The sequence below is a fragment of the Hyperolius riggenbachi genome, chromosome 1, assembly GCF_040937935.1.
Source record: "Hyperolius riggenbachi isolate aHypRig1 chromosome 1, aHypRig1.pri, whole genome shotgun sequence".
Classification (NCBI taxonomy): Eukaryota; Metazoa; Chordata; class Amphibia; order Anura; family Hyperoliidae; genus Hyperolius; species Hyperolius riggenbachi.
The window spans coordinates 145,832,520-145,858,009 of NC_090646.1; the positions used below are offsets into that span (position 1 = coordinate 145,832,520).

The 25,490-nt window shown below is 41.3% G+C and overlaps 1 protein-coding gene across 15 annotated transcripts in view; it reads left to right on the top strand.

The window, feature by feature from the left end:
• Positions 1-25,490, top strand: part of SORBS2 (sorbin and SH3 domain containing 2) — a 403,972-nt gene that overhangs the window by 307,384 nt on the left and 71,098 nt on the right. For 11 of the 15 annotated variants that reach the window (XM_068278687.1, XM_068278672.1, XM_068278681.1 and 8 more), the window contains 4 exons: positions 4,294-4,477; positions 9,946-10,060; positions 17,612-17,695; positions 22,374-22,430. In XM_068278687.1, coding sequence (XP_068134788.1) covers positions 4,294-4,477; positions 9,946-10,060; positions 17,612-17,695; positions 22,374-22,430 — 440 coding nt within the window. The remainder of the gene's footprint in view (positions 1-4,293; positions 4,478-9,945; positions 10,061-17,611; positions 17,696-22,373; positions 22,431-25,490) is intronic. The other 4 variants (XM_068278679.1, XM_068278685.1, XM_068278683.1 and 1 more) reach the window with 1 other exon arrangement.

Sequence of the window (25,490 nt, forward strand, 5' to 3'; positions counted from 1 at the left end):
TGGAGTATGCTTTGTGGCCAACAGGAAACATTAACTTTTTTTTGTTTCTGGTAACCATTTTTCCTAGTTAGAGCAGTCTAAAATTAGCATGGCAATATTGGCATAAACACAAACACCTTCATCTGAGATAAAGACATAAATAAACCTTCAATGTGTTTCTTTGGATCACTAATAATTTGCAAAATGTGAGTCCGTTCGTTTTTTTATGCCATTTTGCGTGTATTGCAGTTAAAAGGGAACCTGAAGTAAGAGGCATGTGGAGACTGCCATATTAATTTCCATTTAAACAATACCAGTTGCTTGGAAGTACGTATTGCGACAGCGCTACTTCAGTTGGGCGCAGGATAAGCCGATATGAGTAAAAATCTGCTACCTGGCACCTAACCTTAACCCTAAAGTGCCTAACCCCCCTCCATCACCACCACCAGAGATATCTAAACTTCACCTTCCTCCCCATCTAATGCCTAACCTTAACCCCACATTAAGGTGCAAACCCCTAATTATTTCTGGCCCCGACATTATCGATAGTAGTAACTGATCATTTACGATTGGCTACTGCCATTAAATTCTATATAGTATCCCGTTGTCTACTGCTCGCATTAATTTCCGATAATTAACATTGGCATTTTTGAGATACCTGCCAGTAGCGGCGCCTAAAATACCTGATCCAGTAGCCTGACAGTTCTGCTGATCTCTTTGACTGCAGCAGTATCTGGATCACACACCTGAAACAAGCATGCAGCTAATCCAGTCTGACTTCAGTCAGAGCACCTGATCTGCATGAGTTAAAAGTGTTAGAGGCAGAGGATCAGCAGGACATCCAGGCAATGTGCATTGTTTACATTTAAAAGGAAATAAAATATGCAGCTAATCCAGTCAGACTCCACTCAGAAACATCTGATCTGCTTGCTTGTTCAGGGTCTATGGTTAAATGTATTAAGGTAGCCATACACTGGTCGATTTGCCATCAGATTCGACCAACAGATAGATCCCTCTCTGATCGAATCTGATCAGAGAGGGATCGTATGGCTACCTTTACTGCAAACAGATTGTGAACCGATTTCAGCCTGAAACCGTTCACAATCTGTTGTGGTGGTGCTGCTGCCGCCGCTCCCGCCCGCGTGCCCGCATACATTACCTGCTCCGCCGGCATGACTGCCCCCGGTCACGGCTGCTCCGTCTCCGCTCTGGTCTCCAGGTCCGGCATGCTTTACTTCTTCCTGCCCGGCAGGAAGTTTAAACAGTAGAGCGCCCTCTACTGTTTAAACTTCCTGCCGGGCAGGAGGAACTGAAGCATGCCGGAGACCAGCGCGGAGACGGAGCAGCGGAGACGGAGCAGCGGTGACCGGGGGCAGTCGCACCGGCGGAGCAGGGTAATGTATTGCTGCTCTATTGCGTCGGTCGTCGGGCACTCGAACGCCGCTAGCGACGCGCTCCCTACCCGCGGGCGATCGACGGTCATTTTCCGCACGGAGCGATCGACGGGATCGGATGAAATGGATTTAAATTCGGCGTGTAGCGCGAACGATTGGCAGCAGATTCGATCCCAGTGATCGAATCTGCTGTCGAAACGGCGGCAAATCGGGCCAGTGTATGGCCAGCTTTAGAGGCAAGAGGATCAGCAGGACGGCCAGGCAACGTGCATTGTTTAAAAGGAAATAAATTAGTCAGCCTCCCCATTTCTCTTACTTGAGGTGTGCGTTAACATGTCCAGCTAGGCAACAGTGAAACATACTAGCCTTGTGTCAGACTTGTGCGTAGTGAGGTAAGCATAGGTACAGATATGACGAGTGATAAGTTTTGCCTGAGGTCAGTGTTATTTCTGTCGTCTGTAAGCTTTTGAACTCACGTTTGAAATCTCTGACTCAAGTCCTGAAGGCTGATCACTGTGAGGGGAAATGCATGACATCTCTGTATTTGCTTTACTCGTTGTATAGCTGTTGGATCCTTTGACTACTTTTTTCAGTTAAAATTCCTGTTTACGTTTTATGCAGTCATTATTCAGCAGTAGTGCTGAGCAAAAATGTCTCGTACAAATTTCCAGTAACCCAGAAAGGGAATTGAAACGAAGGAAACAAGCACCGGATAATTAACATGCTTCAAGCAAATTGAATAGCAGCCTCCTTTTGGGTCAGAGGAAATTTGCATGTTGGAAAAATATTTTGCTCAGCAGGGCTTCCTCTACTCTACAATGCAGCAGTGGAAGCATAGAATTGTCACAGTTCATGTGATTAAATACTGCATATGGATCATAAAAGTACATGTTGTTGTTAATAATAGTTCAGTTAAAAGTTTATTTGGCTGCAGGGCCGCATTTTTCCTGTATAGTGATACAATGCCCCCTCAAATAGACCTAATTTCACATATACGAGATAAGAAGAATGGAAGGATTAATTTGCATGAATTGATACAGTATAAAACATATAGATGGGTAAATGTTACATAAAAACCAGTAACGAATACGTCACCATAATATAATTTGAGTACAGCCTGATGCACGTTTCGCAGCCACAATGGTCACTTTTTCAGGCGCAAACAATGTAAGTACGTAGCTCCATGATCATGCAGTTTAAAGAGAAACTCCAACCTAGAATTGAACTTTATCCCAATCAGTAGCTGAAACCCACTTTTGCATGAGAAATATAATGATTTTCACAAACAGACCATCAGGGGGCGCTGTATGACTGATTTTGTGCTGAAATCCCTCCCACAAGAAGCTCTGAGACAGCAGTACTCTGGGCAAACTGCCACAATGTAACAATGTTCACAGACAGGAAATGGCTGTTTACAGCTGTCTGTAACAGCCAAAACAGCTAGGAGCAGCAACATAACCTGCCCACAGTAAAAATGTCACCATGTAATAAATGTCAGAATGTAAATCGGATAGAGGAAAGATTTTACAATGAGCAAACACTGACTAAATCATTTATACAGAATTATGGTAAAAAATGAAGCACTTTTTTTACTAAATTATTTTCACTGGAGTTCCTCTTTAAGCATTTAAAATCCCTTCAATAGGTCAGATGACGTAAAGATTAGGCCACATTGGGCTGTCTACTAAACTATTCCAACATCGGGGTGCTGTGACTTTGTTCACTCTTGGTCCTGAATCATGAAATCTCCAACTTAGGCTCATATCCTGGACATATTTAATGTATATATCCTGTACACCCAGCACCACAATCTTTGGGTACTACTGACCTTGCTGGAATTCTGCTGTCCAATGTGGCCTAATTTGTTATGTGATGTCATCTGACCCACTAAAGTTGTTTTATACACCTAAATTGTATTATTAAGGAGCAATGTAGTTATATTGTCTGCCTTTGAAGAAGTGACCAATTGTGTTCACGAAACACGTCAGGCTGCACTTAAACCATACTACGGTGACACATTGGCTACTGGTTTTATGCAACATCTGTCCATCTGTATGGTTTTATATGAACTCTTAAAAGCTATGCTTTGTACTGTACCAATTCCCACAATTTAAACACTCATCATGTTTGTATATGTATGTGCTAGGCACATTTTTGACACAGGGTCATTTTTAAAGCAAATAACTTAAATAATTTGAGTGATAACTTGTAGCCTGCTATACATTGAGGGAATGGGAAGAAGTGAGTCACATGATCAGGTGTTACACTGGAAACACTGAAGGGGCAAAGGGTAGAAGGTAATTCAACAGTCATTTACAGAAATGACAAGATTCATAGCTCCCATCACAAATCCGTTTGCGCAGATTCTGACTGTTAATATAAAAAGGCAACCTATAGTATGTAGTAAGTGTACTGTTTGTAAGGAAGACCTTGGTATACTTTTATGAAGTTAGCGACTTTTACTCCATATAGTCATTGAGCAAAGCCCCTTCCCCACTTCTGCATTGTGGATCATGTTGTCAGCAACGCACAGAGTGTGCAATATGCAAGAAATCAGAAGTGAATAGACTGAGCAAAATTGTGTGCAACCATGAGAATGCAAACGCTGGTGCAATACCATTAATAATAAAGTAATGGGATCTGCACTGCATCGGAGAGCATTGATGCGACGTTGCAAGCAGCGCACAGGCGTGGAAGGGGCCTAACTGTTGTTTTCTGTGACTTGTATACATTTTTATTTCTGCTCAGGTTTGAATTGTTCTGCTACATGTGTTGCTACACATCTATTGGATACATTTTGGAACATTTTACAAATGAATGCTTATTATTTCCATCAGTGTGGGCGATTACCTAAAACCGTAGTGACTCTCGTTATAAAAATAATTTTTGATATTAATAAGCAATGTATTTTTAACACTAGAAAACTACATTCCTGCCTACTCACATCCTGCAGCAAAAACACAGACATACCGTCCTCTTTCCAAAAGTATCTCGGACAATGGCAATGATGTATTCCGATCTTCATCCCCGCTGCCTCCTCCACCAGTACCTGTGCCTCCTCCAGCTGTGCCTCTCCGTCCTCGGGAGCCCGCCTCTCCTGAGAAGTGAGTAACACGAAACGTCAACTATTTGCTATTTTCTTAATTACTTCCTCCTACAGACCACCTTGGAAAATAGAGAACTCTTTTGAATTTTCCACATTTTTGCAGCCTACATACCTTAAAATGTGATATGTTTTCATACAAGTCCTTTGAGTTCAAAACCTTTTGGTTGTTAATTTATTTAGTAAGAAAAATGTTCAGAACTTACCTATCTGTGTATGGCAAAAATATGGTAATCTCTGGGTTTAACAGTTAATTTCAAGGTGATATTAGAGTTAGTTGATCAGTAATGATAAACTGGTGTGTATGTGTCTGCTTGTTCAGTGCTGAACAGCGGCAGTCGGGAGTATTCGGGTGTTTTGAATCGGCTATGCTGTATTCGAACACCAACACTAATCATAGGCATTTAAGAACAGTCCATAAGAAGGGAGAGGGGTAATCAGCACCCGGAGGAGAAATAGAATCGTCGGACTCTATAAACAGATATTCCAGTGTTGTTTTAAGCTTCCTCTGTGTGTCTGTCTCAGCTGACAAGTGATTGTATTAAAAGTAAACCATTAATCCCTTAGTAGTGCAGTGCTAAACATTGGCATTCACTTCTCTATATTCTTCTCAGCTGTAATCTATGCTAAGACCTGTTGCTCAGCTATCAGATGGCAGTAAAACAATTCGCTAATAAAAAAAAAGTGAATCCAGTGTAACTCGTGTAAAGGTAACCATACATTTAGTAGCCAGTGGTGAGCTAATAAGAGACGGGAATTCAGCTCTCTGACTGAAGAAAATAAAGAGGTGCAACAATGTATGTTGATATTCTGCTTTTCCTATAATGCTATTATAAAACGATCTTTACATTTGCCATAGTGGTCGTTTAACACACATTATACATGTTTTGTGAAAATGTCATTCCTGTCGAGGCATTATTGTTGTCCTAGAATTTCTCATGTTGCTCTGTGTACATAAAGATTGGAAACAACCCTTGATGTGAATTTAAACTGTAGAACCCAATTGCCCTCACCGAACTGGTTACTTGGATAGGGCATGATCCCTAAATCGCACAGACTGCCATTTACTGTATTAACATTAAGCACATAAGGTAACGTAACATATACTTCACTTATCTGTCATGTACTTTTTCTGTTTTTTTTTTATTATTCCTAAGAGACTTTATAGATGGCTAACTGTAAAGTCTATATTATTCAAATTTTTCAGAGCGGTCTAAAAAAAAATGTCAGTTTTCCTAATGAGAGAGAGACACACTCATAGCTGAATAGCCTCTGGGTACCAAAATGACCTTGTTGTATTCTCATGCTGTGAGGTTACCATGAAAATCTCATTCCAGCAGAGATCAGCCATTAAACTTGGCTCAGCTAATAAAATAGCATTGGGGCCACCAATATGTGATACACGATGTCTAACCCCTGAAATGTTAACATGAGACAAGGCTAGGGGTATTCATAAATGTTCTGATGCCTGCGGCTGCCTATAGAATGACAGCCCTTGCATTATTCACATAACTTAAAATAAACATTGTGTACATATATACATTATGCAGTAAATCCAAATCCATATTATTCTGACAGTGAAGAAGCTGATGCATCATGAATGCTGAATGCTGCTTCCATTCCCATTGCTATGAAACTTGCTGCCTAGGCAAGCAGTCCAGTTGTAGACACATTGCTGGACACCATGTTATAGGTCTGTACTGGTGGTATCATGTGATGCCTGCCTGCCCTAGCACTGTAATGGTTTTGAGGTATATCTAATGCTTTAGCACAGAGCCGGGACAAGGTCCTTCAGCACCCAAGGCTGAGACAGCAAAGTGCGCCCCTCCATCCCACCCACCCCAGCCATCACACACTGATTGCTATTAGACTAAGAGGGCCACAGGGCCCCCAACCTCCCCAACACCTTAATATCTAGTTATCTGGCTTGCAGTCACTGTCATGTATCCCCTTTTCTTATTTCTTTCTGCTTCAAACACAATTGTGAATGACAGCTGAATGAATTGTGCGCCCCCTCCTACACTGCGCCCTAAAGCTGGAGCCTCTCTCGCCTCTGCCTCGGCCCGGCCCTGCTTTAGCAGATCAGTCTGATGCCACTGGCATGGGTGTTTATTTGGAGCTTGGAAATGTATTGATGAGGCTGACACCAAGTGAGATTGAATGTTAAGGGGTAGTGTAGGAGGAGGTTTGATATAATTGAATTGGTTAGAAAATTGGGGCTAGGATTCAGGAAGGGATTGATGTTGGAGTAGAGTAGGAATAGGCCTACTAAGGAAGGAGAGAATTTAGTGTTAGGCATTAGGAATCCGCTCACATTAATGGACAACTGAAGAGAGAGGGATATGGAGGCTGCCATGTTTATTTCCTTTTAAACAATACTAGTTGCCTAACAGTCCTGCTGATCTCTTTGGCTGCAGTAATGTCTGAATCACACACCTGAAACAAGTATCTTGTCAGATGTGTGTCAGAATAATCTGTTCTGCATGCTCAGCGTCTATGGCTAATATTATTAGATGCAGTCGATCAGCAGGGCAGCCAGGCATTGTGCATTGTTTATAAGGAAATAAATATGGCAGCCTCCATATTCCTCTCACTTCAGTTGTCCTTTAAGGGGGGTGGTTAGGCTTTAGGAAGAGGATAATGTGTTTTGTGGGAGGTTAGGTTAGACATCATGAAGAGTTGTATGTTAGATGGGAGGGTTGGGTTAGCAATCAGGAAGGAGATCAGATAGAGTTAAGTGGATAGGGGTCTAGCACCAAAACAGAGATGATTGTTTTTCTTATCTTTTTCCATTCACTTCTATGAGAAATCGAGCCAAAAAACAATCGGAAGGAATATCGGACATGTCGGAAATTATCTATGGAACCCATCTATCGGTGGTAAAAACATATGGTGTATTCCCAGCATTAGTACTGTGCTGTCTCTTTCCTGTTTCCTGTAGATCAGTGTTCCCCAACCCTGTCCTCAAGGCCCACCAACAGTGCATGTTTTGTAGAAATCCACACGGGTAGTTAATCAGTTCTGCTGAGACACTAATTACCTCACCTGGGCATGTTTGTAGTTTCCGGCAAAACATGTACTGTTGGTGGGCCTTGAGGACAGGGTTGGGGAGCTAGATGATGCAGCCAGTTGTCATAGTTCTGAATGAAAGTTCCATGAGATAAGAAAGATTCAAGGAACATGACAGATGGCAGATAACGACAATCTGCTGCTCTGATTGATCACCACCTCTCTGTAGAGTGCACTGATGCACAGATGAAGAAATGGCTATGATAATGTTTTCACGTCAGTTAATTTTCTTTTATTCTCTTATGACCTGCAGCCAGCAATGGTTCTGAGTCGACATATTTCACATGAGTCACAAATATTATACAGCACCTGCTCACCACATCTATCCCAGGATTATGTATTTTCCATCATTCAGTCATCATTTGGATGTCTGGATAGTCCACATTTGTGACAGGCATACTTTAAAGCCCAATTTCTTGCACAAGTTATAGATACAGTAGAAAAGGCTTGCAGCTTCTCCTGTTGTTTTTTTCTGTTGCCAGTGTCCCCATTGGGGAGAAATTTCCTCACTTCCTGTCCAGACAGGAAGTGGATTTCCTATCAGTTTCATTATTGGCTGCTGAAGCCATATGCAAGTTTACTGGAAAGTCCTTGTCTGCAAGGCCAATTACATAGTATCTGTATGCAAGTTTGCACTTTCTATTTATTGAACAATGCAGAGTAATATGTTGGCAGTATCAAGGCTGGATTTCAGGAAAGGCTACAAAGGCCCTGGCCTTGGGCAGCTGCAGCCTTTGGTCCTTAAAGGAAACTATCGATTCACATATTTTTTTTCAATTGACACAGGAATTGTTTGGAAGTGCTGCTAAGTACTGGTGTATACATTTTAGTAGCAACTTCTTTGTTTACTGTTATCAAAATACATTCAAACTTTACTGAGGCCAAAACTGACAGCTGACTGAGCCATGAGGAGAGGGGAAATTCCCCTCACACTTAATCAGTTAACTCTATGTGTAACTCTGTGTGTGACAGAGAAGAGAGCTCCCAACAGCTGCAGCTCCTGTGTCCTATGTTTCTGACTGACCTGTCTGAAGAGAGCAGAGGAAATGTAACTAATTGTCACAGCTTTTCATACTGTTTTTGCTTTCAGAGTTTGATATGTTTGATATTTGCTTTATGTAGTCTGATATGCAACTCTGGCTGTGCATTGAAACAGACACACCTTCTGCAATTGATTTGTCCCAATATAGCTAAATCCTACCCTCAATAAATTACAGCTTTTGCCTCTGATATTTAACATGAAAGATAGGAAAATGTTTACACAGCTACTTAGACATTATTTGCACACTGTCATTTTAGAACACTTGGGTATCGATAGTATTCCTTTAAAGAGAATCTGTATTGTTAAAATCGCACAAAAGTAAACATACCAGTGCGTTAGGGGACATCTCCTATTACCCTCTGACACAATTTCGCCGCTCCTCGCCGCATTAAAAGTGGTTAAAAACAGTTTTAAAAAGTTTGTTTATAAACAAACAAAATGGCCACCAAAACAGGAAGTAGGTTAATGTACAGTATGTCCACACATAGAAAATACATCCATACACAAGCAGGCTGTATACAGCCTTCCTTTTGAATCTCAAGAGATCATTTGTGTGTTTCTTTCCCCCTGCATCTCTCATGCACTGAAGTTTCAGGCTGCTCGTTTCTTCCTGCAAACAGCTTTGCCCTTGTCTGTAATTCTTCAGTATGTGAAAGCCCAGCCAGCTCAGAGGACGATTTATCCAGCTTGTAAAAGATAAGAGAGAAGAGAGAAGCTGCTCTAATCCTAAATAATACACAGGCAGAGTACATAGAGGGGCCTGGAAGGGGGAGTTCATAGCAGAACCACAACACTGAAGAACTTGGCAGCCTTCCAGACACAGGCTGACAAGTCTGACAAGAGAGAGATAAGTTGATTTATTACAGAGACTGTGATAGCAGAAAGTGCTGCAGTAAGCTAGAACACATTAGAATAGCTTTTGGAACTTGTAGGATGATAAAAAACAGGATGCAATTTTTGTTACGGAGTCTCTTTAATAGATGGTTGCCTTTTAGTGATCCACAGGGAAGCTTTGAACTGCAACTCACTTTAGGTGATTCGTATTCTAGCCTCACAGCACTGAGGTGATCAAGTTGTACAGACTATATCTACATGGAGGTTATATCTGTTACTAGATGCTCTTTCTGTCCTGCTGTTCTTGATGGAGCTGTCTGCTGGATTTATTGCGTAAGGATGGGAAAACACTGGTGTCCTGAAAAGTTGATGAACAACTGTAATAAGTAGAAAAACACAAACAAACAAAAAACTATACATTACCTTACTACATAGCATCTTGTTTTCTATAACCATGCCATATGAAAATGTCCTAGCGGTAATATTTTGTATTATTTTTTTCTATTTTTCCTCATCTCTGTAAGGAATGAATGGGAACCACCAGATAGAAAAGTGGACACACGGAAGTTTCGCTCTGAACCCAGAAGCATCTTCGAGTACGAGCCTGGAAAGTCCTCCATCCTTGAACATGAAAGACCAGTAAGAGCTGCACTAATCTGATATAAGGAAGGGGTGGGAGGGAAGTGAATATCAAAGATGGAGTGCTGGTAATGGAATTCCATGGGTCAATGAATGTGAAAGGCAAGCAGAGTGCATCATGACATAAAGTTATTACCAGGGATGTGTGGGGTGTAATTTCAAATCTTCCACACCGTGGAGACTCCCATAGCAACGGGATGAGCCACCATGATCCCTGCCCCCCATCACCATAACTCTGCACTCATAACTAGTGTGGCCACCATGACACTCTCCCTTCCTCAATAGCAATAACCATGACATCCTAATATAGCCTTGTACTGCAAATATAACCATGTCTCCCATAGTGGTGTCAGCCTCTTACTGTGCAGCCTTGCTTCCCCCTGTAATGGCATTCACTCAACTCAGAACAGAGCAGGGAAGTAGGTGTTACAGGTACCTGTGTCAGTGCACAATGTAGTCGCTACTCCGGTAATCTGTTCCCCTTCATACTATATGGGAGTGGTAAAGTCTGCCAATCAAAATAGGATGTGTGTAAGTACCCTTATGCTGTAGAAACTTAACTTGTATGCTAAGACAGGTGTGGGTACCAATGTAACTTTAGCTGCATTTAATACAGCTTAAGATTGGAATTGTCTCAGCACATATTAACAAGGATAAGACATCTGCTGGCAGTCTGACAATTGTTTTGCGCTGTTCAGTGCATCATCTGAGACCATGTACGGGGCTCCAAGATTAGGCGATAGCTTGTCGTGCACGGCAGTTTGCATGACATGTTGCCCAAGAAGGGGCGTGTGTAAGTGACGGCTAGCGGATGAAAATCTACTAACCAATCCGATCGGATTAATGAAATTCATCCAATTTTCAGATTGATCCTGTCAATCTGATCGGATTGGTTTGGAGATTTTCACCCGTTTGTGGTCCTGACTCCTGAACACACGAATGATCAGAAAAGAGCGATCTCATTAGTTGTCACCTTTAAGGTTGCATGCCAGGATTATGAAATAGTGCAAAAACCAAATTAAAGTATAATGCATAATAGATAAGAACCCCACTGTAAGACATTTTAAGCATGTTATAGTATAAATGCACTAATACTTCAAAAACTGTTTCATGTTTTGTGAAAGTCAATACATAGATTTATATTTTTCATTCTTCGATAAATATTCTTTATTTCCTCACCGTTCTGCACTGGTATATCTCTGCTTTGGAGATTACATTCTTGTAACAGAATATGGAGGCCACAATCTCCATTTTCTCCTTCCTCTTACAGAGTTCCCTGAATTGTTTGGTGAAAGGCTGGCTTTTCCTCTCGTATTCTACTCCTAAAACCTTACACATATGTATGTGCACCGGTAAATTCCCACATGCTCTGTGAATTGTTTTCCCTGGAGCTTTCTGTTTCATGGTTTTGTTAGCTAGATGCATTAGAATCCGTGAGAAAACTAACTTCACTTTCCATAAAATACACAAAATTCTTATCTAATTGTGGATTAAGATTTTTACAAGCGATATTACACATAGAAATGTCTGGTGTTTCTTTTGCCAGACCACTGCTTAGTAATTTTGTGTGTTTCTCTTTATATAGGTAAAAAAAAGTTTTGTAAAAAAATAATACCTTTTAATAGCTAACTAATAGATAATAAATGATGCAAGCTTTCATGTTTCACTTTGAAACCTTTCTTAGCTCTCAGCTGTTATGTGAGAGATTGTTCATTGGCCTCCATTCACAAAGCGCTTGTCGGTAATGACATTTCAGCTGGTGAAATAACTCATACGCTATTTTAGATTTTTTTTTTAACTCACAATTTAGTTTCCTGCGTGCGAGAGTCTGAGTGCGAATTACTGCTTTCTGGCTTCCATGTGGATGGGTGGTGCCAGCACTGCTATTCTATATGCAGGCCACCAATATTTAAAGATGTAGCTGACTGCATCTATAAGTAATACATTTTGTGGGGGGTGGGGGGGCGGTAAAAAAGCCTCAGGGGGCCACATTCGGCCCGCGGGCCTTAGTTTGAGGACCACTGCAATAGAGTGAGGAGGAGAACAGGGTGGCTCCTTCTATTGGCTGTGTCCTTTGTCTGTCAATGTTACCTGCCTGTTTTCCAGTTACTGACAGCTGCTGGCTGGTAAAGAGAAACCGTGACCAAGAATTGAACCTCATCCCAATCAGTAGCTGATACCCCCTTTCCCATGAGAAATCTATTCCTTTTCACAAACAGATCATTAGGGGGCTCTGTATGGCTGATATTGTGGTGAAACCCCTCCCTCAAGAAACTCTGAGGACCATGGTACTCCTGGTAGTTTCCGGTCTGCCTCGTTGCATTGTGGGAAATAGCGGTTTCCAGCTGCCAAAAAAGCAAGCAGCAGCTACATCACCTGCCAGCAGTAAAAATGTCACCATGTGATACATATCAGAAAATAAATCGGGGATTTAAAAGATTTTGCAATGGGCAAACACCAACTAAATCATTTATAAATAATTATTGTAAACATGAAGCACTTTTTTATTACATTATTTTCACTGCAGTTCCTCTTTTTAAATAACATTTTTTTTTCTTGTTTTACCGAATGCAGTAAAAGTTGTGAATTGACAATAATTGAGGTTTTAAGGCACAAATTGGTAATTTACCTCTGTAAATCATACACTTCAGCGCAGACTCCTAATCCTGCATCACACCAGATAACAAAAACACCTAACAGATCATATCAGACCTTAATAACGGGGAACAAGGGGCGCGAGCAGAGGACCGGACAACACAGAGAGGCATGTAGAAAAGGCTCATACCTCTGTGCTTACTATCAATGTCATAATCTCAGGTCAGTTATCCTTATATGCAGTATGAGATGAGTTCATCTTATAGCTATACAAGGTAATAGGAATCTCTGGTCGGCCTGAAATCAACCTGTACTTGAACTGCAGACAAACTGAACCTTTCAGCTTCAGTTAATCTGCAGTTAAAGGGAACCTTAAAGGGGCACTATAGCGAAAAACTGTAAAATTTAAAGTAAAATGAGCCATCAATTACTTTTCTCCTATGTTGCTGTCACTTACAGTAGGCAGTAGAAATCTGACAGAAGTGACAGGTTTTGGACTAGCCCATCTTCTCATGGGGGATTCTCAGCAAGGCTTTTATTCTTTATAAAGATATTCCTGAAAAAGGATTTAAACAATGCTGCTGGCCAGCTTCCCTGCTCCTTACACAGTTTTTTTGGCAGTTGGACAGAGCAACTGCTATTCACAAAGTGCTTTTAAAAATAAATATATCCCTGAGAATCCCCTATAAAGAGATGGACTAGTTCAAAACCTGTTACTTCTGTCAAAATTCTACTACCTACTGTAAGTGACAGCAACATAGGAGAAAAGTAATTTATGGCTCATTTTACTCTGGAAAAAATGTACTTCTTATTTGTATGTGTGTGCACATTTTAAATTTTACAGTTTTTCGCTGTAGTGCCCCTTTAACTGAGAGGGATATGGATGTTTCCTTTTAAGCATTACCAGTTGCCTGACTATCCTGCTGATCTCAGTTTGCAGTAGTGACTGAATCTCACACCTGAATCAAGCATGCTTGTCAAAAACACCTGATCTGCTGCATGCTTGTTGAGGGGCTGTGGCTAAAAGTATTAGGGCCTGTTTCCACTACATGCAGATTCTGCAAGCAGAAAACTGACTCCAATGAATGCCTATGGGAAATCTGCATCAGAAAAATCGCGTTCAGTGGAAACAGGCCCATAGGCATTCATTGGAGTCAGTTTTCTGCATGCAGAATCTGCGTGTAGTGGAAACAGGCCCTTAGAGACACAGGATCAGCAGGAGAGTCAGGCAACTGGTATTATTTTAAAAGGAAAAATCCATATCCTTCTCAGTTTAGGTTCCCTTTAACAAACATTGATCCCATTGTTAACATAGCTGTTGATGTCCTAGAGCTTGTGTGCACAAACCAGGGTATAATCTACAACCACAATCTAAAAATGCATTGCCATCATGCTGCATTTGGACATTTGCAGCAGAGTGGCACTAGCATGGCCATACAAAGGTCTGTTTTTAAACAATTGATCTGAAACTGTGGTTTTGAAGTCAAATCATACCACCAACAGCAATGTGATTTAATGAAAATTGAATGCTAATTGGTTGGAGAGAAGTCATATTTGTTACTCTTAAGCCCCATCTACACCATGCCATATTGCAGCGTTCCGGCGGCTCGATTAGCCGCCGGATCGCCTCTTCCGCGTGCCCGCCGCGTCCCCGCTCGCCGCGCGTGCGCCGCATTCGATTCCCCGCTCCTGCCCGCTCGTCCCCGCCGGCGCCGCTTATCTTCCGCTCGATTCCCTGCCATTGTCCCCTCGCGGGGAGCGAGCAGGGAATCGGCGGTGCGGAGATCAGCGGCTCGATTGATAAGGAGCATCGCGGCCGCATCTACTCGTGTAGATGCGGCTTTAGAGCCTATTCCCCTAGGGAAGATTCACTGCATTTCCCCGCATGCCAATTTGGGGGAGGTGGATGGCATGCAGCAAAAAAATCGGGTCAGGCATGTGAATCCCTATAGCTGTGAATGGCATGGCTAGAGGGATCTGGATGCACTCTAAGATCACAGCAAGTTCAGACTGGCTGAAGTGGAAAGGGTCCCGAATATAAATACATTCAGAAGTTTATAAACCGTTTCACTAAGGGAGCCCAATGGTTTAATACATAATTCCTACAATATTCACTCCTGTATTCCCATAGAGATGGAAGGCCTAAACTGACCAAATGTCTATATGTGTGGCAGCAGATATAGAAGATATTTGAAATGTCTAGGTAATTTGTATGAGTGCTACAATTCCATCTTATAAACTTAACCCCAAAGATCCATAAAGATCTCTTGCTTTTCTGCAATGCTTTTTATGTCTCAGTCTTTTTTGACAGACTGTGTAAGTGTGAATTAGTCTTTCCACACTCTTGATAACCCTGTACAGATCAGCATGGCTTTGTGTTATAGCAGTACAGTTCCTTACATCCTAATATGGCCTAACAGGTGGCTTTGTTCTAGGCTGTAGGAGTCCATTTCCTACATTTATTATGACATTTCACTATATATATTAATGTATCTATAGCCAAAGAAAGTTAGACAGAAACTGACAAGTACACATTTGCGATTGTTGTCATTATGGGTGGGGCCCTTCTTCTACCAACAATACATAGATTAATATTCTCAAGTGTTCAAACTCACATAATTCTCACTGTGCATCTTATTTTTCCATGGCACTGGACAGCATTTCCCAGCATGCACCACAGAACTTTGTGTGACTGAATTATCACCTTCAGTTTGCCAGTTAGAGCTTTTCAGAAACATTGAATTTTTTTAATAGCTGACATTCCCCATGAAAGAAGCACTTGTCTGTAACTGTGCATTCCTTTTGGGCCTTTAATCAAGCTTTAGTTTAATTGGCAGGCCTTCTCAGGACAGGTCCACTTTCATTACATTGTTTGTTCATATAATTAGTGTTACGCTTTCTGGTCCGATTTTAATTGATGTGGAAAAATCTGTTATTAAAGGTACAGTACGTTCTTAGTGTAGAGCAGCAGGAGTGTCTTGTTTTTATAAGACAGGAAATAACCTGGGCATGTTGCCAAACAATATTTGCTGCAGCCATTGCAGACACTGTACCTCCAATGAATCAGATACTGTATAAAAAACTACATAGGAATCCACTGGCAGGCTATAAATTGGTTAACACGTGCAAAAGATTTCCCAGGAGCGGTTTCTCCTGTTATGTAAAGGAGAGCAGTGTGAGCGCTCAGACTTGTCCTACTGCTCTGTATATATGGTACATCTGTACAGTATTGCTGATATCCATATTATCCTGCAGAAGCATAGTAACCAGCTCATTGTCATCGCATTTAGGTAAAAACTAGCTAATCCGTACAAAGCTATGTCGCAAATAGGAAACCTATCCATTAATGTAATCAAAAACTGCTAGGAGTGCGGATATTGCAAAATGTAGACACATTATTTGTGAACTAACGTATGTTGCTCTCTGGTTTAAAGGGAACCTAAACTGAGAACCGATTTTTCCTTTTTAAAATAATACCAATTGCATGACTCACCTGCTGATCCTGTGTCTCTAATACTTGTAGCCACAGCCCCTCAACAAGCATGCAGATCAGGTGACTGAAGTCAGACTGCATGCTTGTTACAGGTGTGCGATTCAGACACTACTGCAGCCAAAGAGATCAGCAGAACTGCTAGGCAGCTGGTATGGTTTAAAAGGAAGCATCCATATCCCTCTCAGTTAACTTTTTTTTATCTTTGATAACGGTTACTTTGATAAATGTGAAAATATTCCCTTTCTTATCCTTGTGTGCCCAACAATTATCTTAGGATCACCTCAACCACCTCCCAGCACTAGTCTCCTACATTATTGATGTGGGTTTGGGAGTAAAAAATAATAAGGGAATGTAAGTGAATGGCCTGGTTTTCATAGTGGTCAGCTGCAGGCAGTAGGCTAGACGGCACAGTCTTGCTGTCTGCTTCTGGGAGGTAGGAAACCATTCATTTGCTGAGTCAGTTCTGTGCTGTTGTGCAGACTGAAGAAACAGAAGTGTATTGTGAGGGGGTGACAGGAAGGTACAAGACATAAATCAGCAGATGAGCCTCACTCGTGTGTAACAAGGTAGGTATAGATGCAGGAGATGATGTAAGTGATATATGAAGACAGAAATTTGGACTTAAAGTGAAGTATGCTGTAACGTCTAGAAGATAAGCCGCCTCACATCATTTTCAAATAGAAAGTGGCAGTATTACTTTGCCACTCTCTGAAAAGTGTACTAAAGTGAACCTGAACCGAGTAAAATTATTAAAAATAAACACGACGTACCTGCAAATGAATATTACATACTTGCCTCGCTGTCAGTTCCTCTCAAAAATTCACCATTTTCTTCCAACACTGATCCCTTCTAGTTCTGACTGAAGCTGAAAGCCTTAGGGCCCTTTTTCACTATATCAGTTGCTGTCCGTTATAACTGAAAGGACAACTGATGTGCAAGGTAATGTCCATGTTTCCCAACGCTCAAGCAATATTACTCGTTAACGGAGTGTTGACCCGGAAGCTGTTATGTGGTAATTGCCATTTTTTAAAATGGAGGATGGAAAATTCCTTTGATCCCAGTGGACAAACCGTACACAGGAGAGGAGAAAGAGACGTGTTTATTTTGAGATTGATGAGCAGACTATGCGGGAGGTAAGTATGGCGTGTGTATGTTTAGTTTGACTTTTATTTTTCAGTTCTGATTTGCTTAAGCATCCAGGAATAGTAGTACTGAGGGGACTCTGTGGCCTGTCTGACTCCTGTACCTTGTTGGTGCAAATAAGGGACTTTTTGCAGAGCGACCCAGTGGATTTTAACACACGCTTTTACTTGCTCTTTTGAATCACACTTTAAAATGAACGTATTTGCTCTCTCGAGTTGCTTTATAACATACACCTGTGTTTTCTGCTTGAATGCTTCTGAGTCTAGCCAATGCATTTTTTGAGTGCCTTCTCCTTCCCCCCTCCTTGCTTCCCACTCCAGAATGGTCGCATAAATCCCGATGAGATAGATTTAGAAAATGAGCCATGGTATAAATTCTTTTCAGAGCTGGAGTTTGGACAGCCGGTAAGTGAGGTTAGATACTAATGCTCACAATAGCTGGTAGGCAAATCTAATCCTTTGAAGCTTATGGTTCATTAACTCCCACTTATGCACCATCCTGGATTAACTAATGCTGTGCACCTATTTGGAGAGTCGAGAAAACATTGGCTTTGATTGAAAATAACCCATGTTTGCAGCATGATTTATATTTATGAAAATATACATTTATATTTAGGAAACCTGTTGATCTCGTTGGGCTTTCCTGTAAGTCACAGACTGACACTCTTCAGTGTGTCCTATGTCTGCATGCTGCATCCTGTATGGGCACTTCCCCGCACTGACATGGGGCATGAAAAATGGCACAGGAACAACTGCAGGCCTGTAACTTTTCATAATAAGCATCCTGTGCGGCCTGCAGCTCTATTAAGTATGGACTCCAGCTATGAAGAAAGCTTTACTTGCCAAATATATAAATAAGACCTCGTTCCAGCTGATTTCTGTTTTGCTTGCAAAGGAAATGAGGAAAGTCACAATTGTAGGCTGATTAATAGGTCCTTTTAATGTACTGTAGTTTGGTATTTGGTGAACTTTAACAGCTAATATGCAGTAAAGTGGATTTTCAAGAAGAAAATGAAATCTCTAATGGATCTTCTTACAATTCCATACCCCTTACTCGCCCTTGTTGTCAGTGATTCTACTAGCTGGACTGGAGTCACACGTATTGCTGTACAGAATGTTGTATTTAATAGTGGGGTGTTGCAAATAAAATCTATTGCTAGTGCCCATGTCAGAAAAACTCTGGGAGCTGAAAAAAGGTAATTCTGTGTATTCTGTAATCAAGTCAAAAGAGTTAGGCGATACCATATGAGGCAGTAACCACCTCATGTAGAAGTCTAGACAAGACAAATAACATTTATATCGCGCTTCTCTCCTGGTGGACTCAAAGCGCCAGAGCTGCAGCCAATAGGGCGCACTTTATAGGCCGTAGCAGTGTTGGGGGAGTCTTGCCCAAGTTCTCCTATTGAATAAGTTCTGGCTTACTGTACAGGAAGAGCCAAGATTCAAACCCTGGTCTCCTGTGTCAGAGGCAGAGCCCTTCACCAGTACACTATCCAGCCACCAGCATCCATCCAGCATCCATGATCAGACAAATAGTCTTGAAGTAGTTATAAGAGAGTCTCACTGAAAACAATTTTAATTACTCTGCTGTTTCTGTGAGAGGCGTGGTCTTGGATAAATAGGACATTTATTAGCGGTTTCAGATAATGGTTTTATCTGGGGCAGAAAAGGATCAAGAGGAAATGCAAGATAGCATTTTTTTCCCACTGCTGATGCACACATGGTTTTTTTAGTTAGATTTGGTGCGGGCTAGCATCCACCAGGCCCCTAGACTCTCTCTGGGCCCTAGGCACCTGCCTAGGTGTGCCTTGTGGAAGATCCGGCTATGATCACAGCAGAGTCCCCATCTTTTGTAATGCTAATAATTATCACTTCGCATATCTGGGCTTTATAGGTGCTGATCATGTAAACATATGATTATCATATAGACCTATGTATTCTGGGGTGCTTTGTGATCCAGGCTGTTCAGACTGACAGCGCCCATCAGAAACTCCCTGTTACTCGAGGTGTGCCCCACTGATGACCTGTCCCAAGCTAGCATCTGATTTACTGATCCTTCTCCTATATTCCTTATTTTTCTTTGTATAGCTACACTTGTCATTGTAGGCAGGTTTTAGTAAGATTGTCATGCCTATTACTGCATGACTATGTGCAGCCAGTAGGTGGCTCCAGTCTTCAGATACGCTTGTCAAGGTACATCACTAAATCTATAATCTTGCTGTCAGAAGTGCAGCCTGGAATGAGATTGTTCATTAGGCAGATTGTCGTGAGTGGCAGGCCTGTATCTCAGTGGTACTGTACCACAGCCATACAAAGTCTTGCTTTATGCCAATAGCTGAGAAGAATTGTTTTATAAGTGTATCAAGTCTGCTTTTAAGGTCAATAGTTACATATGTTACAGACCTATTTACACTTGTTATTGCAATACAAATTCTCTTTGAAGAGAAGTGTTATATACGGTAAAGATTCTCTTCAAAGAAGAGTTTTTTTATGCGTTTGCGTTTTTCTGATTGGCAAGTGTTATCTTGATTTTTGAAAACAGATGCTGGTGGTTAAATCAATACAAAACGCAAACGCATTTCTATGCGTTTTTCATGCGTTCCTATACTTTACATTGAAACCCAAAATGCATCATAATCGCAGAGACCTGCATTTGCAGTTTAAAAAAAAAAATTGGAACGCAGCAGTGGAAAAGGCCACCCAACATTCTTATTTTAAACAGACTGCAAAATCAGCAAACGCATGCGGTTTGGGCAAAAATGCAGCTAGTGGAAAAGGGCCCTTAGCAGATTCCTGTTCCTGTGTAGACATATAGGCCCCTTTTCTCGTAACTTTTCTCCTAGGAGATACCTTCTTTTCATCTCATCTACAAAATATTTTTTTTAGCACCGAAAGATCTAAAAAGTAGGTAAAGAAATAATATAATGCTTAATTTGACTATTTTCTTACTTGCAGGGGTTCTTGGAAGTGGTACTAAACTCAGAACTTTCTCTCTGCTCTGAAAGATTGGCCTCAGCATGATGACCATTAAAGAGACTTTGTAACGAAAAAAAAAAAGTTCCCCTGGGGGTACTCGCATCGGGAGAGGGAAGCCTCAGGGTCCCAATTAGGCTTCCCCCTCCCCTGTAGCTGCAGGCAATCCAGCACTGGCTCCCCCAAGTGTCCCGCAATCCTGGCTCGACCAGCCTGACAAGGCTTTGATATATTTACCTTCCCTGGCTCCAGCGGGTGGCGCTGTTGCAGTTCTCAGCACGGAGATAGGCGAAATATAGCCGATCTCTGTCGGGGTCCACTCTACTACGCAGGCGCAGGGGACTTGCGCCTGTGCAGTAGAGCGGACCGACAGCGATCGGCTATTTCCGCCTATCTCCGAGCGGAGAGCCGATACTGCGCCTGCGCTGGAGCCTGGAAGGTAAATATTTACATCCCCGCTCATCGGAGAGGCACAGCGAGACTGCTGTGGAACACAGGAGGACGGGGGAAGCCTCGATAAGATCCGGAAGCTTCTCCCACCCGAGGTGAGTACCCCTCCAGGGGAACTTTTTTAGATACAGGTTTTCTTTAAGGAAAACAATATCTTCCTTTCAATTTATGGAAATCTTAAAAAATGTATATTTTAACTTGGATATACTTTCCAGGAAGCTCCGAAAGGGTTACACCTCAGTGCTCACTGCATGAGGAAATAGCAGGACAAAACTCCTGCAATCTGTTCACAGCTGCTGATAACAACTAATTAGACACCTTGATCTGCCTAAATCAACACAGAACGCATAGCAGATAATTTTTGAGAAACTATTTGTAGAATAAAGACTTTTTCTTTTCTTTTTGTACTGTGGAAGAGTTCAAGTCTACTTTAAAAGATGTTTTATTGATGAGGTGTGAAAAGCTCTCTTGTGAGAAAACTTAGGAGAAAAGTAATTGAATTGGGGGCATAGTGTCTCCTGTGCAAAGTATCTGCTGTATAGCCTCTTGTGAGCTGTAGTCCCTGAAGATAAATAGTATATTATTATTATTACGTTTATTTATATAGCACCAACATCTTCTGTAGTGCTGTACAATGTACAAAACATACAACAATGGGGAGCATATATACATGAGCAGTTCAGCGCACTGTACAATCAGGACAACAAGTGACACAAGTACAGATGCAAACAATTGATATATAGTTTGAAAAACATCAATACAGATGGATGATCATTTAATAAAATGCATACAAATAGGAAACACAAGGGGGAGGTCCCTGCCCTTGCGAGCTTACAATCCAGAGGGTAATGGGGTGGAGACACTGGAGGAGTAGACAAAGGAGTTAGCAGATGAGGCAGTGAGCTTTAAATTCTAGCTATACATTATTATTATTTTGGATTTATGTATATCCAACATCTTATCCCAGTAAACAGACTACCTTTTTTTGTACTAGGGATGAGAACAACTGACTTGTGATGACCGTGTTGGAAAGACTTTTCAGAAAGGGAAATAGGACTGGCACTTATAGAAACATCTCATATTATCGCTACGTAATGCTTACAGCAGACCAGTGCTATACAGTGATTAGAGATATGCTTCAGGTTACCTGCAGCCCCAGTGTCTTTTAGGATTTGCGAGGATTACTCTTAGCATGTTAATCATCAATAAATCTGGTCCTCTGAGTTGTAAATACAACTCAGGATAAGAAAGGATGCCGTACTTGGAATAAAGCACTGCTATCTTGCAGTGAAGAAGAGGTGCACAGAAATAAATGGTGCAAAATAGGGTGTTTAAGAGTGTTGGAACCGCATGTCTTTCTTGTGTGTGAGGTGCTCTGTGTTACCTTTGCCGAGTGCCTATGAGCTGGTCGGGAAGCTTGTTCTAGCATTAATGTATAGACGTGTGCTTATGGCTTTGCGTGCATTGCATGACCCGTGTTACAGTGCCTCACTAACCTCTGTGTTGGCTTTTTCTCATTTCACTAGTTTGTTTTCTTCCATTTTTGAAATTAGTTGTCTGGACAAAGTAACTCCACCACCATTCTCCACCACTATGGTAACTGTCTGCTATCATGATTATCCATTTCACCTCTGCATTTTTGTTCTGTGTCTGCCGCCAGCCTCCTAAAAAAATATTGGATTATATGCAAGAAAGTCCCCCTCGTGTGTCTACTGAGGTAAATGACATCTTATTCCTTGTTTGCATGGTGTGAGTGTCTAAGCAATATGTGTGGGAAGTAGGACAGCCTGTGATCTTTGGGAAGAGGCTTCCATAGGATAAAATAGTTCAGCAGCAAGCAAGACATTTCCACTAGTCGGGAGGAACCATGGATACATCTATTTGGCTGCTACATGGCCTCAATTCTATTAGGGTTATCAAACAAATTACCTCATGTGAGGTAATTTACCTCATGAGGTAATGACATTTAGCAATTCTGGTATGTTTTAGTCATGTTTTACCTCATGAGGTAAATTATGAGGTATTTCATAAAATTTCTATTCTCATCAAAATAAGGGTACATGTTAGCACATAATTTACCGATCAGTTTAAGACCTGCCTGTACCTGGAGGTAAAGTCAATTTGTATGCATTTTGCAGTTTTTAGTAGAATTCCTATTGTTGTGGAGTTCCTGTTCAGGCTGTGTAATAGAAAAGAATAGTAAAAATAAAACTCCAAATATTTACTGATTTTTTTTTTTTTTTTTTTTTATAAGGGATGCCTATAAATATACTTTTCATAGGTTGCTACATAATCAAATACACCTTCCCCCCTCAAAAAAAAATCTTCCAAAGACTATCCTAACTTATGGAAGACAATGAAAGACTACTATTATTTATTTACTGCATGCTTACCACTGAAATACCTCATGTTTTACCTCACTTTATGCATTTACCTCATATTCTACCTCAAGTTTTACCTCATGTCTGGAAATGGAGAAATATCTTTCAAAATTACTAAAAAAAGAGGAAAATACCACATGAGGTATTTTACCTACCAAAAATATTTACCTCACATAGCTACCAGAATTGAGGCCATTGTTTGGTAAAACAATACCTAAATATCCTTATTGCAAATTGCCAGGACAAGGTTCTCCAGCATTAGAGGTGGAGATTCCAAAGTGTGGCCACCCCAATAAAGTTAGTACATGGGCACCCAGTATTAAGTAGGTGGCCCTGCTCCAGTATAGGTAGCCAGATCTACCCCAGTATTAGGTAGCTTTCCTTTTCAAAATAGATAGCCAGATGTCCGCCAAATATAAGTTAGCAACCCCTCCCCAGTATAGGTAGACACATATGCCCCCCTTATTAAGAAACCTTCCTTCCCAGTATACAGCAGGTTATTAGGTAGCCCCCTTCCCCAGTATATATAACAGAATGTGCCCCCAGTATAAAGTAGCCACATTCTCCAGTATAGATAGCCAGATGTATTCCGCCGCCCCCCCCCCCCCCCCCCCCCCACACACGTATTGGGTAGCCCCCCAGTTCCCCAGTCAATTGAGTTTTCCCAGACATTGCATGCAAGCACTCTGAGTCTATTGAGTTGAAGTTTACCTTGATCTCCCTATGGCTCTTAAATGCGACACAATCACAAACGACGACATACTGCCACAAATGACGTCAAACACTTTTCTGGTAGCAAAAAGCATTTCTGTGTAATGAAATGAGCCGCCGGGAGCCAGCCTTCTAAACTGGTCCAAAGTGTCTATACAGCTTGCAGAGAAAGTTAAACCTAACCAAACATACCGGTTCTGTAGTATAGTATACATCCTAGTAGGCTAATTTTATTTTAGTATTGGCTACAGAAAGGCATTAAGATGAAATGGGGCCCTAGGCAAGATAGCAGTTTATGCCCACCACTGATGATCACCTGGCTTTTTTTAGAAATATTTGGTGGGGGCTGGCATCCACCAGGTCCCTAGACTCTCTCCAGGCCCTATGCAGCTGCCTAGGGTTGCCTTTGAATGTTGCAGCTCTGATTGGCTAGTGTTATTGGTGATGGTTGTTAGAAAGTGAAAAGGACCTATTTAGTAACCTTGCGTCCCCAATATGGGGAGGTGTATTACAGGGTTAACAACTTTATAATTATCTTAGTAGAAATTGTGACATTGTAAAGGAATGTTTCATTAAAAAAACAGCATTGGCACAATGTCTCTTCCTCTGCAGTATATTTCTCATTTACAGTTGGATAGCACAATGCAATAACACTTACTGCATAGGCTTGCTGACACTGCATTCTACTTTCCTTCTTAGATTCAGTGCATTTTGCGAACGGCATAGTACGAGAGGGTACTGTAGTGCTCATGCTAAGCCAATTATTTTATAGACCAAGGCTGTTTCCATGCTACATAAAGTATAGGGTGGTGTGATGGAGGCTCAGCTTTCAAACAATGTTTTTTCATATTATTATCCCAAAATTGTTTTGATTGTTTTTCATCACTGGTTTTCTGTTAAACGCGACTGCTGCTGTTCAGGTATGGCTCAAAGCTGCATTTGAGCTTCTTTTGGGGTATTCCGTTCTGGTTACTGTGAATTGGGGGGGGGGGGGGGAGCATTTTTGTGGGCCATTAGCATTTAGAATAGTCACTACAATCCTCCATGCCCAGCCACCATGTCTGTCTAAATCATGACAATGCTTTCTTTATGTTTTATTATAAGTTAGTGGACTTAAAAGCTTATAATTGGCTGCTTCATTGCTGAAAACCCCCAAATGTCTGTGATTTGCATTTCCATTAATCTAAAATAGGTTCTGGTCCTGCTACCGCTTTATTATATTGTCCAGTTAGGGCAAACTGCTGTTAAACCAAAGTGGGAAATAATTGAGCAATGTTGACTTCTAGCCTTGCAAAAGAAATTATTTATTGTCATTTGAATTTATTGAAATGTTGGATAAATAAGAAAACAATTAGACGATAAAGTAAACTTGTTTCTTAGTGGTAGAAACAAATTACTATAAACAATATAACCAGATAGGCCATGTTCATAGTGGTGTGGGTTTGTTGCAGTATAATGGGTTGCAGTATGGTAACTCACTATATAAAGTGCATTTCCAGTAAACGCACGGGTTAACGGTAGCAGTGAAGCAGATTTTTCATTGACTGTGCTGCATTGTACCAAACGCAAGGCGAGCATAATGTGTAGTGTTGCTGTCCTAGGGAATGCAACGCAATGGCCACTATGAATGCGGACTTAACATTTGGGCCACATCCATAGCACTATAGGAAAGATGTTAAAGAGGA